This window comes from Trachinotus anak, unplaced genomic scaffold (genome assembly GCF_046630095.1).
Source record: "Trachinotus anak isolate AG129_WGS33_773 ecotype Australia unplaced genomic scaffold, CSIRO_AGI_Tana_v1 ptg000007l, whole genome shotgun sequence".
In the NCBI taxonomy this organism is placed as follows: domain Eukaryota; kingdom Metazoa; phylum Chordata; class Actinopteri; order Carangiformes; family Carangidae; genus Trachinotus; species Trachinotus anak.
Window position 1 is genome coordinate 10682344 of NW_027273858.1, and position 13801 is coordinate 10696144.

Here is a 13801-nt window from a genome sequence, read left to right on the forward strand (position 1 = left end):
TTTTGCATTGACATGAAAAAGGGTTTATTGAGCAAAGTGACCTGTAAATACAAAGCAAGGACAGATAGGACTAGTTCACTCAACAGCGGGGTGTCAGACTGCGGACTGCGCTGGGCTAAATGTGTCCAGGTTTTCATTCCAGCTGGAGACAAAACCACAGGATGTAATGGCATATAGTCTGGCACACCGGCTCAATACAAGAACAGTCTATTCTTCTTTATAAAAGCCAGAGTTACTAAAAGCAAGACTTGAGAAGAGAGAGGCTTCAGCCTGCCATGCCTTAATCACAGTAGAAGTCCATGCCCTGAAAGAAAGGAAGGAAAATAAATAAAGAAGTAAAATGAGATACTGTAAATGTTGACCAACACCTATTACTCCAGAAAATGAAAAGAGAATGAAAAAAATGATGTCTTATAAAAGAGATGGAAATACTCACAGTTGTAGGAACCTGAACTGTGCCTTGTGTGAACTTCTGCGTCTCCTTCACCACAGTTGCGGGGAAGTATCCAATAATGCCCATCTGGTCCACATACCGCTCACTGTAAACCTGCCAGAGAAAATAACAGGGCCTCTCTAACAAATTAACGTGCATCACATTATATATGCTGTATGCATTTAACCTTCCTTACTAAACTTGACATGATGAAAATGCTTGCTCATTTCAGATGCAGTGAAATATTAACCAAATGTCTTTCTTGACATTTTGCTCTTGTAAGAAAAGCCGGAAAGTTCACATTTTTTTTCTCCCGGCTGCTGCATATCCTCTGTGCCCTTAGTAACTGATTGCAGGTGTACAGTGCTACACTCCTACATAACATGAAACAAACATCCACATACGCTTCCAGACCAGAAGACTCCGGCGCCCTCCTCTGGTACGAGTTTAGAATACACATAAACCATCTGACCCTTCTTGATGTTGATGAATCTGCAGTCAGGGGCTATGAAGTCATCCAAGGCTGTGGCCACGGAGAGAACATCTGATAAAGCACAGAAAACGACAGAGGAAAGGTAAATGCGTACGATGGAAAGTTAACAAACACATTGCATTTTAATGCCATGATTTTAATTTGTAGGCCTACTACATTTCAGCATACACTGCATGCTCTGCCATGCTTCTCTTTCGTGCTCTGACTTACGTGAGCATTCTGCATCTCCACAAATCTTGTTGTCTGCTAACTTATCCATGATGACAGCCCTCGCAGTCTGGTGCAGTAGTCCCACACAGAGCAGAATCACCAGTGGATAACTCATGCTGACCAAAAGAGCAGAACCAAGGCAGTGTTGGGTGTGTGTGTGGTTGTGAATGTGGACGTTTGAAGGAACTTAAGGCTATAAAGATCGCAAAACACTTCTCTCAGCCAGGACAGAATGGGCTGAGCCCCTACATCAGAGGTCGCCTAGCCAATCAGTGTTGAGTTTCACTCTGAAACTATTCATTTACCCACAGGGGAGTTGGCTGACTTTTTTTTTTTTTTTTTTTTTAACTACTCAAATCTTGGTTTCTTTGCAGGAACAGGCAGTCACAGTTCACCTGAGCTGTGTGTCTTGGGCTCTGTAAACTTCATGTGTATAAACACAATATGGTGTTCCTTCAACAGGTCATTTAGTAAGTCCAATATTTCTGGACAGACTAAAATGTCCTATGCAAGAAGCAGTGCGATAACTTTTATGATATTTTATGTAACTAGAAGTAAAATCTATGGATCATTTTGTGTAAAAGTGCAACAAACTGACTTTGGAAAATGTTGAGCTGAGTTACATTTCGCTCTGATGATTCTCTAAAGACACTCTAAAGGCATGAGATCATTTTAAATAGAAAAAACTGGAAATTGTACACACAGCAATTAAAAAATAAACAAGCCCAGGCTTAAAGAGATGAAAAACAATAACTCTGTACGGGACATGATAATGTTGGGAAGTACACTACTTGAACCTGAAGAGCATAAGAATGATGCCACCATTAATAACATATGTGTAAAGCAGCAGGAGCATATGTGATAGAATGAAGTTTGCTGGCAACAACTATAGTTCCTCTTGAAATCTAGCTCAGGTGTGACTTTAATACATTTGCAAAACAAAGTCTTGAAAAAAAAAAAAAAAATTACAAAACAAAATGGAACCAAATCTAGTCTGAGTAACATTTTCAAAAAGTCTACACAATGTAGAAATGGTTAAACAGACTAATGGAGAGTCTCAAATTGTGTCGAAAACAATGGCCAATTTTGCACTGCAACCCTCCATGTCCTCATCCAAACACCTGATGGCACTCTTATCCCCTAGCTGTGGTCAATAGACCTACTACTACTACTACTCGGGATTTGTTAGTTGGTTGTTTTTGCCAAGTAAAAAAAAAAAAAGATATTATGGCATAACCAAGTATTAGCTATCTGTTTTTGTGGGGATTTCATGGGTTAATACTTTACTGTAATGCTGGATGATAAACTAGATAGAGGCACATTGATGGACAAGCCAATATAAACTCATAATTGAGGAATAATAACTTCAGCCTTTAAGTATGCAATAAATAAAGAAAGAGACAGGGCTTCAGCCACATCAAACTGATGTGCAGTGTCATTTTGTAGGTGAAATAATGAAGCAAAACCTGTTTGGAAATAAGCCAGGTTTTATATAATTTTGTGGCTCCCTGTGTTAATGTTTGTTTTCGGGTTTTTTTTTTTTTTTGCGTGCTCATCATTTTTGTCCCTCTTGTACCACATTGTCGGTATGAAAACACAATTGAAGAGGTATTCTCCTTTAAAGCCTATAAATGCCAACTTATAGGTCAAAGTCTTATTCAAGGATCTATACGTCTAAGTTGGTCACATATTTTTCAGTCTTGTTGCATCAGGTTTTGTGAAGGCTACGCTTTCAAAGTCTACTGTAAACAAACGTGCAATTATTTCCTTTTTCGACTGATGCAAAGCGATGCAAAACTGTGTGTGTGTGTATACGCTGTCGAAACCTACGTGGCTAGGCGGGTGGTGTTTAAATGTACAAACAATCTCGCTCAAGCCAGGAAGCAAAGAGACCCGCCCGCTCGCACTCTGCTGTACTTTAAATCAAGCACACCTAAAATATTTAGGCCTGTGACGTAGGCGCACTGTAAACTGAAAGCGACAGCCTCGGACGGGGCTGTTATTGTTCGGTTTGAAGAGTTTGGGGGTGGTCGGCGCTTTGGTTTTCTCTTAGGGGCTGTAAGCTACCACTGGCGGGCTAATTACACTCAAATGCAAACACCTGCTTGCTTCGGTCGAGGTCTCTTTTAACAGCACAGCATCATATTTATAGGTAGTGTGGTAAGCTAACAACTTAGGTCCCAGAGTAGCTGATGGATGCGCGGGTATCGGACTTATTCGGCTCAGGAAATGGACACGGCTCTGGATCTCCAGGTGTCGCCTCCAGCGTTAAACCTGGAAATGGGTATGGCGTAGCCCCCAGAAAAGCTAGTGCTAAGAACAAGAAATCAAAAACTCGATTCTCTCGCACCTTCAAACCAAGCAATAACACCCCGTATCTACCTCCAGAGGTAAGAAGGAAAGCAGTGCAGCAGTATTATTTACGTTTTAAAGCAATGTACGGTAAAAATAATGTAAACTTAATTGTGCGCTTTCTGTGTTTTGTGCCGAATAACGCAGATGTTTCGTTGCATTTCCTGTCGTCGGAGTTAGCTATCCGAGCCTGGCTCCGGTTTGAACTTGCAGTGACACGTAGCTAGTCGGAAACAACGAAAAATGAATGAGATGCTAACATTAGCAATCAAATATTTGATGACAGTAAACGGTTCCCACAGTAGTTTTACAGCACCGACCCAGTGTGTGTTCAGTGAAAAGCTGCCTGTTACAGCCGGGCAGTGTTTTACAAGCTAGCAGAAGAGGAACAGCTGTGTTTGTAAATATGTAGCAGGGGGGCGGGGGTATACTCGGCCGACCCACCTAGCTAATGTTATTACAGTCTGACATTCACTCAGCCAAGGACTGTTATTACACAGTAACGAATGATTACTTAGCCAGTTTGTTTATAACATTAGTTGCCTAAATTAAAACTCAAGTAAGAGTTCATATGATCATTATTATTATTTTTTTTCGCGAATTGTGTTGACCTCAAGCTAATGAACTTAACCCTCAGTCAAATAAAAGCCATTTAGGTTCAGGATTGAATAGATTAAATAGATGAGCAATAAGCACCATGGTCATAAACTCATGTCTTGTTAATGGACAAGCCTCAACACATCCCATGGCTTCAGTGTTGTTTCAGCTGATCTCCAGCTTTTAACCCGCTCCACTCTCCTGTAGTGATCATAACTGCTTGTATACATTTGAGATATTTGTCCCACTTGGAGGAAACTAGTTAACTTTAAATGTATGGCGATTTTTTTTTTCCCCACACGAATGCGTTTGGTCTTATAACACATTAAGTAGCTGTGTATTAAAGCCAGCAAGGCAGTTAGTCGGTTTGTGTGACTACCTATTCACATAAGTGCACTGACTGCGCATTCAGTCAGATTGCTTTTCTTTGTGTCTTTTAACAAATCAATAGCCTGTTGTTTCACTTCTCTACAGTCTGACAGCTATTGTTTCTGTTCTGTGTCTGTCTGTCTCTCTTTGTTTCCCTCCCTGTCTCTTAGGCTGAAGAGGGAAATATAGAGTACAAGGTAAGCAAATTAGCTGTCATGTCATGCAAGGACACTGTTGTGTTCAAAGGGTATTTTGGTTTCCTTCAAAGTTAGCTAGTTGCTTCATATAACACCACAGCAATGAACAGCTTATGGTTAGGTCAGCCTCTCAGTCATCATCACAATAAGCTTCCAGTAATATGTAGGTAATATGTCAGAATATTTAAGTGCACTCTCACATGGTCTGTGATGGAAAATCAACACCCCACTGGATTAGCGAGAGCTTTTTTAACCTACGGACAGCTGCTTCCCCCTCCACATCAACACAGACTTTATTGAAGACTTTTATTGCCTCAGTCCTACAGTAATCAACTAAAATGCTACTTACTTACTTTGCATCAGAATAATTTAATCATTGACTAGAACCATTTAACTTTCCGTGATCTTGGTTTAAGTTCAGCACTGATGTCTAAAGTCTCTCCCTCCCTCAGCTGAAGCTAGTGAACCCCACGCAATACCGCTTTGAGCACCTGGCAACACAGATGAAATGGCGACTGCAGGAGGGCCGAGGTGAAGCTGTCTACCAAATAGGTGTTGAGGACAATGGCATGCTGGTGGGACTATCAGAGGAAGACATGAGGGCATCACTGAAGACACTCCATAGGCTTGCAGAGAAGTAAGTCCAGAAAGTGTCCTTATTTATTTTATATTTAGACATAGCCCAGTTATGTGTAAATGGAAATTTTGTGATAACACAATTCAGTTTTTCTTTTGCTTTGGTTTTTTTAATGACAGAGTCGGAGCTGACATCACTGTTCTCCGAGAGCGAGAAGTGGACTACGACTCTGATGAGCCTCGTAAGATTGCTGAAGTTCTCATTCGCAAGGTGCCAGATGACCAACAGGTTAGTGAGGCTGCTATGAAGGCACACTGTTTTTTGGCTGTTGTTCTCTTTCTGCTGATCTGTTCATTTTAAATTTTTTTTGCTTTTGTGTTTTTCCTGCAGTTCTTGGACTTGCGAGTAGCTGTCCTGGGTAATGTGGACTCGGGCAAGTCCACTTTGTTGGGTGTTTTGACACAGGGCGAGCTGGACAATGGACGGGGAAGAGCGCGGCTCAACCTTTTCAGACATCTTCATGAGATCCAGACTGGACGTACTTCAAGCATCAGCTTTGAGATCCTTGGCTTCAACAGTAAAGGAGAGGTTAGAAAAGATCCAACACCAGAGAATAAATTATGTGTAAACTTGTTATATACTAAATATTTTGTCAAACATATCAGCATGAGTTAAATATACATAATGTTATGGTTATCACAGGATTTCCTTATCGAGATGTTCCATTAGATCAGACAAGAAAATATGGTTGTGCCAATGATCTAAAGAGGAAAGAAAGTTTCACACAATGTAATATTAATGCTTTAATGTATTACTCACTGAAGTACTGCATCTGGTTGTTTGTAACTGATTTCTAGCCTGACCTATACTTTCAAAGCAATAACTGAGGAATGTGTTTTTGCTGTTGCTTTTGTCTTAGGTCGTGAATTACAGCGAGTCTCGGACAGCAGAAGAGATTTGTGAGAGTGCATCTAAAATGATCACATTCATTGATCTGGCGGGTCACCACAAGTACCTGAAGACCACCATCTTTGGCCTCACCAGCTACTGTCCAGATTTCGCTATGCTGGTCGTGAGCGCAAATACTGGCATTGGTGAGTATTGATTGATGAATTTAATTTTCAGTTTTATTTGATAAGAACTCATGCAACATTGTATTTCAGTTAAAATGTAATCAGATAAGACAGGTTGAAAGTGGCTGTGTCACTGGTGATAGACACTTGTAGGGCCAGTCTGACAGTGAGCCTATGTTTATGTACACCACACCTACAGACTGTAGTAGTGGGCTTGTCCAGCCGTGGTTTAGCACTTTGCAAGCATGTGATATCTGAGCTTATGTAACACACCACCCTCCCAACCACAGCCGCTTTACCCCTCCTCCTTGACCCTGCCTGCTGCTACTAGTCCAAAAATATCTCAAATACCATTCATTCATGTCAGAGTACTCTGACCTACTAGAGGTAGTTCTATGGTTGATCTCATGCAGGTGTGGTAAACCCGACACCTGTAAAGGACTCAGTAAGCTACAGCGCATGTGAGCACTACAACACTTGCCAGTCACTTAAAGTTATTCCCCAAATATTTGCAGGGGTAATCTTTGCATATGAGTAAGGCTTGTTGATTTCTGTAATGAAATACGCTGATTTTTAAAAAAAAATGAAGCAGATCAATTTCGACGGAATTCCACTCAAGAAGTTTTCAGCAGTTTACAGTGTAAACAAGGTTGTTTGGTGGCAGAAAACAGTTCAAAACATACTTCTGGTTCTAGAACTGAAGAGGAAAATGACCAGAAAATTTAAATAATCCAAAGTCCTTCAAAATACAGTTTAAAAAAAAAAACAGTCAATTTAAGTTCAAAATATTTTCTGATAAATTTCAGATTTTCTTCTTTTAAAAAACAAAGTTGCCTTACCTGGACATTATATTTGGACAGCTTGTTTTACTAATAGAGTCTATATTAGTGCATTATATTTCTTCACCACTCCAGATCTTTTATGATAACATGAAGTGAGATAGAATGCAGGAAGCTTGTACAATACTGAGATCCAGGAATGATACACACTGAAACCTGAGCTGTTCAAACTTGTGGGACAGGCTGGGCAGTTCTCTGCTTTGCTTGTGAAGAGGTATTGTTTTATTACTTTTGTTCTTGTGAAAGACAAAGAACTTCTTTTGATTTAGTTCATAGGATTATAGTTTAAAAAAAAAAACAAAAAACATTGTTGTCAGAAGTGGGATTCGAACCCACGCCTCCAGGGGAGACTGCGACCTGAACGCAGCGCCTTAGACCGCTCGGCCATCCTGACATGCTTATCATGCTGCTAGCTCTGCCACATGACCGGGAGGAGGGAGCGGAGGGGGGCCTTGACAGCCAGAGCAAGTGGGCCCAGATAAGAACCCCCTGTTAAAACCGTGTGACCTTCTCTAAAGACTATCTGTTTGTGTCTGCACTTTTGAAAGCAATGGCTGTAAATAACATCACATTATGAAGACTTGTAGTTTTTCTTTCCTTTTGCAAATGGCAGGGAGGCATGTTGATGAAATCTGAGCCATGGAGACAGCACTGGTTACTTAACAATCCAGCACACAGCCTGCTAGAGTTATCAGGCAAACTAAAATCATCTGCTGCTAATGTATGGCTTGTAGTTCTTTTCAAGGTATATTTAAAACATGCACACACATACATATACACACACATCCAAGTTCTGTGTCCCAAGAGAATTTAAATAGGTTTCAGAGATGAAAATATATGAAATTTGAGTGTGAAGCACAACCTGCAATGCTACACATTTTTAAAGCATACTCTTAAATTCATATGCATTTATGGGTAAATTTCTGTACTTGTACTGTAGACATTGCTGTGTTTATGGTTGCCTGTTCTAAAATAGGGCATGCTGGGGGAAATGGGGTCAAGAATGAGGACCACCTTAGCTACGCAACAGACAGAAACGGGACATAGCGTCTGCAACCCAAGAGCTACAGCTTTAATTATGAAACAGAGTAATGGATCTGTGTAATGCATAGGCCTCGTCTTGGGTTGTGTCTGTGACAAGCCCAAAACCCAGCGTGAGGGGAATCACATTGTATCATTATGTAATGCTTTATTAAATATTATGACACTTCCTCTACACTCATCATTATTTACACAGGATAAGGAACTTTGAATTTTCATATACACCGTTACCGTAGATGCACTGAAAATAACACAACTAAAAAAACTATCTGCAGCTCAGCTGACGAGGGGTCAGGGTATTTTGTGTCTCTGTCAACCTTTAAATGTGTGTTATGGGTCAGTACCCTTGAACTCCTCAATGATGTAGGCTGAGTTGAGACCTGTAACCTATATCTGAAACATAATCTGCTTTACATATATATTGCTTTTCTCACGTGCCAGCTTTGTTTACAAAGAAACCTGATCCACCAGGCGTGTATGAGACCACTCAGTTTAGAAAGGGTCTGATTTGGCATTCTGGACAACCTAAGCATTAGTGACATAATTACTGCATGTGGTTGAATATTCCCTACCCTTCTATCCTAATCTACTTTCTCTGATGCCATAATAATCATACGTCATGGGAAATTCTACCTGGCCTTATCAGTTTGCTTACGTGGTTTCTTGACCCTCAGACTCTCAACAGTGTTAAGTTAAGCAATGTTATCTTAGGTCACAGCTGTGCTTAACTGTGGACTGAGGACAGCTATTGTATTTGTATGCAGAATACATTTTCTTTCTCTTTCTCTGACTCAGTATTGTATTTGATATCCTTAATATCATATGAAGCAGTGTCTTGGTTATTGTCTTTAGATAAATATTGGAGGTTCAGAGGTTTGATTCTACCAGAGGTATAAATGTGTGCATCAGTGCTGTCTTTTCTATTTTTTCTATTAATGTTTGTTTAAGTAAGTGACTTGATCCCTTCTTACTTATTTAATGCAAATTTCTCCAGATAAGAGCATCATATTGAATACATCAAATAAACCTGGCCTTTGTGTGCTTGCATGTAAAAGCTTTTGCAATCATGTGAAGCAGAGCAAGGCAAGATGTACGTGATGTGGTTGAATAGACATCGTAGACATAACCTAATTCCTCTCCTTTCTTTCCTTTTCCAGCTGGAACAACACGGGAGCATCTTGGGCTTGCCATGGCCCTGAAGGTGCCCATCTTCATCGTCATCAGTAAGGTGGACCTTTGCACGCGGGCCACTGTGGAGCGCACAGTGCGGCAGTTGGAGCGTGTCTTGAAACAGCCGGGCTGCAACAAGGTGCCCATGGTTGTAAGCAGCACGGACGACGCCGTCACAGCAGCACAACAGTTCGCCCAGTCACCCAAGTATGAGACAACTACATATACATAATTGAATGAGTATATGAACCAGATTTTTGTTCAATGTTTTTCTGATGTTTGTGCTGTTCTTGGCAGCATCACACCCATCTTCACCTTGTCCAGTGTGTCTGGAGAGAGTCTAGACTTGCTCAAGGTCTTCTTCAACATCATCCCTCCTCTCAGCAACAGCAAAGAGCAGGAGGAGCTTATGCAACAGCTAACTGAGTTTCAGGTAGGTCTGAGATGAAGCGAGTGTATGCACGTAAGCGATCAACTGGGTCCTACACGTTCCTCCTCATGTAGCATAAATATATAAAGGCTTTGACACTGTTTGACAGCGGTGTACATCCTATTCCAGGTGGATGAGATCTACACAGTGCCAGAGGTGGGGACTGTGGTGGGAGGTACTCTGTACAGGTCAGTGTGTTGAAGAGCTTACTTCATGTTCTTCCATTTTTGTTAGTTTGTTTAGCCTGAACTCTCTTTGAGCCACTATTCTCTTTGATTGTGCAGTGGTATTTGCCGTGAGGGAGATCATCTTGTAGTAGGGCCCACAGACTCGGGCCAGTTCCACAAGTTGACCATCGGGAGTATCCAAAGGAACCGCTCGGCATGCAGGGTACTCAGAGCTGGCCAGGCTGCCACACTCGCTCTGGGCAACTTCGACCGATCACTACTACGCAAGGTTAGACACTTAATGTTTGTGCCACATTTGTGTAACTCGTACTTTTCCTCCATACTTGTCAGTATACTTTTTTTTTCATGAAAATAAATTTGGTACCTGCTCAATGGAAAAAATAGAAGATATCAGTAGGTAGCATGAGCAGTGTGGCAGACAGAAGGTCAAAAAGGTTTTTCTGAAATATATTTTTAATATTATGTCAGTCATTATAACCAAAGAACATGTTACACACAGAATTCAAATCTATTTGTGTACAATGTTTATGTGTTTTTGCACTTAAAGGGCATGGTGATGGTGAGTCCGGAGATGGATCCTACCATCTGCTGGATGTTTGAGGCTGAGATTGTGCTGCTTTTCCATGCCAAGACCTTCCACAAGGGCTTCCAGGTTACTGTGCACATAGGCAATGTGAGACAGACAGCCACTGTGGAAGCTGTGTATGGCAAGGTTAGTTCATCCACTTGGCTACAATTGTCTGAAGACTTTATTATTCTTAGATGTGTTTTGTTCTTATGATACATCACTGTCCCACAGGAGGAGCTGAGGACAGGGGAGAAAGCAGTGGTTCTCTTCAAGTTCATCAAGCACCCAGAATATCTGAAAGTGGGAGCTAAGGTGCTCTTCAGAGAGGGTTTGACCAAAGGTATTGGCCATGTCACCAAGTTGCAGCCCCTCGCCCAGTACCAGCCATCCCAAAGTGAGGATGAGGAGGCCTAAAGTTTTTCAGACAACCACAACAGAAAACACCGTCCCACCCCAAAACAAGGTGCTTTATAAACCCCTCCTGCTTTCTCCAAAGGCCTCTCTGCCCTGTCCCCAGCACAGTAAACCCCTTTCACAGAATTTTCTTCTATTGTCTCCCTTTTCCAAAGCCTTGTTGTCACTATCTTCATCATTTGTCCTCTTCAGCCTTTTAAATAGCTGATGATAGATTAGTCTGTTTTCTGTCGAGGTTTAAAGAGTGTTGCTTTTCATGGCACTGATAAGAGGAAGCTTGTCAGCCACCTCAATAACACGTTCAAAGCAACATCTACCAAAGTGATATTGAGTGTCAAGAACACACAGCTGCAATGCACAGATCAATAAGTGGCAACTAGGAACACCTATGTTGAAGTTCTGCCTGCACAGTTTACACCTAAATGCACTACCCTAACACACTTCAAAAAAGATGCACACACACTTGCACTGAAACATATATGCCAGTGTTGATAAACAGGACCAATCAAAAGTCGGGACACACTTTCCTATAGTGTGTCCAAACTTTTGACTGGTACTGTACCTTTGGCAGATAATCGTTTACAAACTCGGCAGCTGCAAGTATGAGATGCTTGGACATTAAGGTGTATCCTGTTTCTTTCTCCAATGTCATTGTTGTCATCACCTCACAGCAACTTGTCTGTGATACCAGCACAGTGCCTGACTGATAAGAACAAGCCTCTGATCTCACTATATTTGATTACTCTTACATCATATCCTTTTCTTAGTAACTACTAATGAATTAGGTGAGATATTTGTTAAAGCAATGAGATGCATTTGTGGTTCTCAGACACATCTTGTCAGTCGTATATAAGCTTCGCCATCTTGCTTCAAGCTGTATTGCTGATAAAGGCACTTTATGAAGGTAAAGGAGAGAATTGCGAGGTATGCAAAGATAGAACTTGACCCAGTTTGTATGTCGGCCTGCCAAGCTAACTCACATTGGCAATCACCTTAAAATTGTTACGTGTCTGTGAGAATTATGTTTTGTTTTTTTGTTTTTTTTGTTTGTTTTTTTAATTCACAAAAAATGCCTCACGATGGTGCAGTGAGATGGTAATGATCTCGCTGCCTATCTTTTAAGTGCTTTAGTTACTCAGGTCAGTGTCAATATTGTATTAGACAGCATTCCACTCTCACAGAAGTACTCCAGCGAATGTTTCTGTTGCTGACTTTGGGGGGGAGGGGTGACTCCTAAAGAGATGTGTTTGATTATGCATTATATAGTATGTGAAGCTGCCTACTGATGCAGCTTTGTTTCAAAGCAATTATGTTTGAGGTACTTGATGTCATCTCTTCACTGAAGTTACTGATGTCACTAACTTTGAAGGGGTTTAACACAGTGCCTAACGGGGCTACCATTTGAGTAGCCTTCATTATACCCCAAAGTTTTACAACTAAGTAAAAGAAAACATCCACTTAAGTTGGTGCTACTACTAGAAACAATTTTTGATATCTACAAGACGACTTTGAAAATGAATGTTAATTGCAACTCTGTTCGAGGCTGTTGTTGGCCTTACCATCTGTTTTATCATTGCATGTTGTGATTTCTACACACACTGTTGTCCCACTTACATCACTGATGCAGAGGACAAGTGAAATGTCTGCCCTGTTTTGTTTCACCCCTGTTGTTATGCACAGTTTGTGTGCACTCAAAGAGAGGAAAACTTAGACAGCATTTCAACCAAAATATTTTATAGCATTTATGAAGTTATATCAGGGGTTAAAGTTTCTTTTAATGCATTTGAGAAGTATTTTATAAATTTCTAGTAGTTCTAGATTTTACAATTCACCCAAACACCTTTTTCACTGTTAGTCTTCTTAATTACACCAATACAGCTTCACTTCTTTGAAATCACGTTCAAGACCTGTGTTCCTTCAAACTGAATAGTCATCATTATTTGGGTGAAATGCAATATTTATGTACAGATCCAATTTGTGTATCATGATGTACATGAATAAAACCTTTATTGTCTCTTTAGCAGGTGTTTAATTTAGTTGTCTTTTAATAAACCAGAAGGTTGCTTAATGTTTTCAACCATGCCATACATCCAGTGTTTTGTCTATGGGCTCACATGTCACAGAGCCATGAGTTTCATTTTCCTGCTATAGCTCCTCCTGCTCCCCAGCTGATGCAAGACAACGCAAGAGTAATTTACTCATTCAACTGTCTTTCAAAGCTCAGGCACTTCAGAACAATAGCCATTCACCACTGTAGAGAAGTGTAAACAAAACAGGATGACACGGCTCTGACTGGTGTAATTGTGCTCATCCTACTGGCAATCATAACAGGTCTAACAAGCCGATGGCTATTGTGTGTTATTAAATTGTAAAAGCATCAGGCAGTCATTTTTATATCACAGGCTTTAGAATAAACATTTCTTGTTTGTTGTTTGTTTTTGTGAAAACACGACAGGTTTGCGACTCATATGTTGTATTAGTTTTTTAAAAACTTCAGTCTGGTAGGCAGTTCTGCAGGCGTTATCAGTGAGACTGGTGATCTGTGTATGTCTGATTAGCATTGGTGTCTTGTGACAACCATAAACACTGACGAAATTTTACTCAGTTTTGTTTGGCTCCCAAGTTCTATTTGCATTTAATAGTTTTTCATATATATACAACCTTCTTGTCTTACAAAACCTTTTCTTTGTCTCTCGAGTTCGCTAGAAAATTTCATATTGACATTTGAGTGTGGACTTTTGCTCTATATTAACTGACTAGTGGCATCTGCTGGCAGGTCAGAATACTACAAGATCATGAACACTAGTACTGCTACACAATGTAAAAAGTATCTTTAATGAACTCTGGTTC

The 13801-nt window shown here is 40.6% G+C and overlaps 2 protein-coding genes and 1 non-coding gene across 3 annotated transcripts; 1 reads left to right on the forward strand and 2 right to left on the reverse strand.

Moving 5' to 3' along the window:
• Positions 1–1362, reverse strand: LOC139622823 (otoraplin-like). Its single transcript, XM_071480441.1, has 4 exons — positions 1137–1362; positions 838–977; positions 437–547; positions 1–304 (listed from the first exon to the last, which is right to left on the reverse strand). Exons 1-4 carry the CDS (start codon positions 1249–1251, stop codon positions 281–283), a joined length of 390 nt encoding a protein of 129 aa, XP_071336542.1. The 5' UTR covers positions 1252–1362; the 3' UTR covers positions 1–280.
• Positions 1363–3099: 1737 nt separating this feature from the next.
• Positions 3100–12971, forward strand: gtpbp2a (GTP binding protein 2a). Its single transcript, XM_071480432.1, has 12 exons — positions 3100–3526; positions 4625–4651; positions 5104–5288; positions 5408–5516; positions 5619–5816; positions 6148–6322; positions 9339–9558; positions 9649–9784; positions 9911–9969; positions 10066–10237; positions 10517–10681; positions 10769–12971. The coding sequence occupies exons 1-12, from the start codon at positions 3329–3331 to the stop codon at positions 10949–10951; spliced, it is 1827 nt and encodes a 608-aa protein (XP_071336533.1). The 5' UTR covers positions 3100–3328; the 3' UTR covers positions 10952–12971.
• Positions 7452–7534, reverse strand: trnal-cag (transfer RNA leucine (anticodon CAG)). The gene has a single exon. It is a non-coding gene; the product is annotated as a tRNA-Leu (tRNA).
• Positions 12972–13801: the final 830 nt, after the last annotated feature.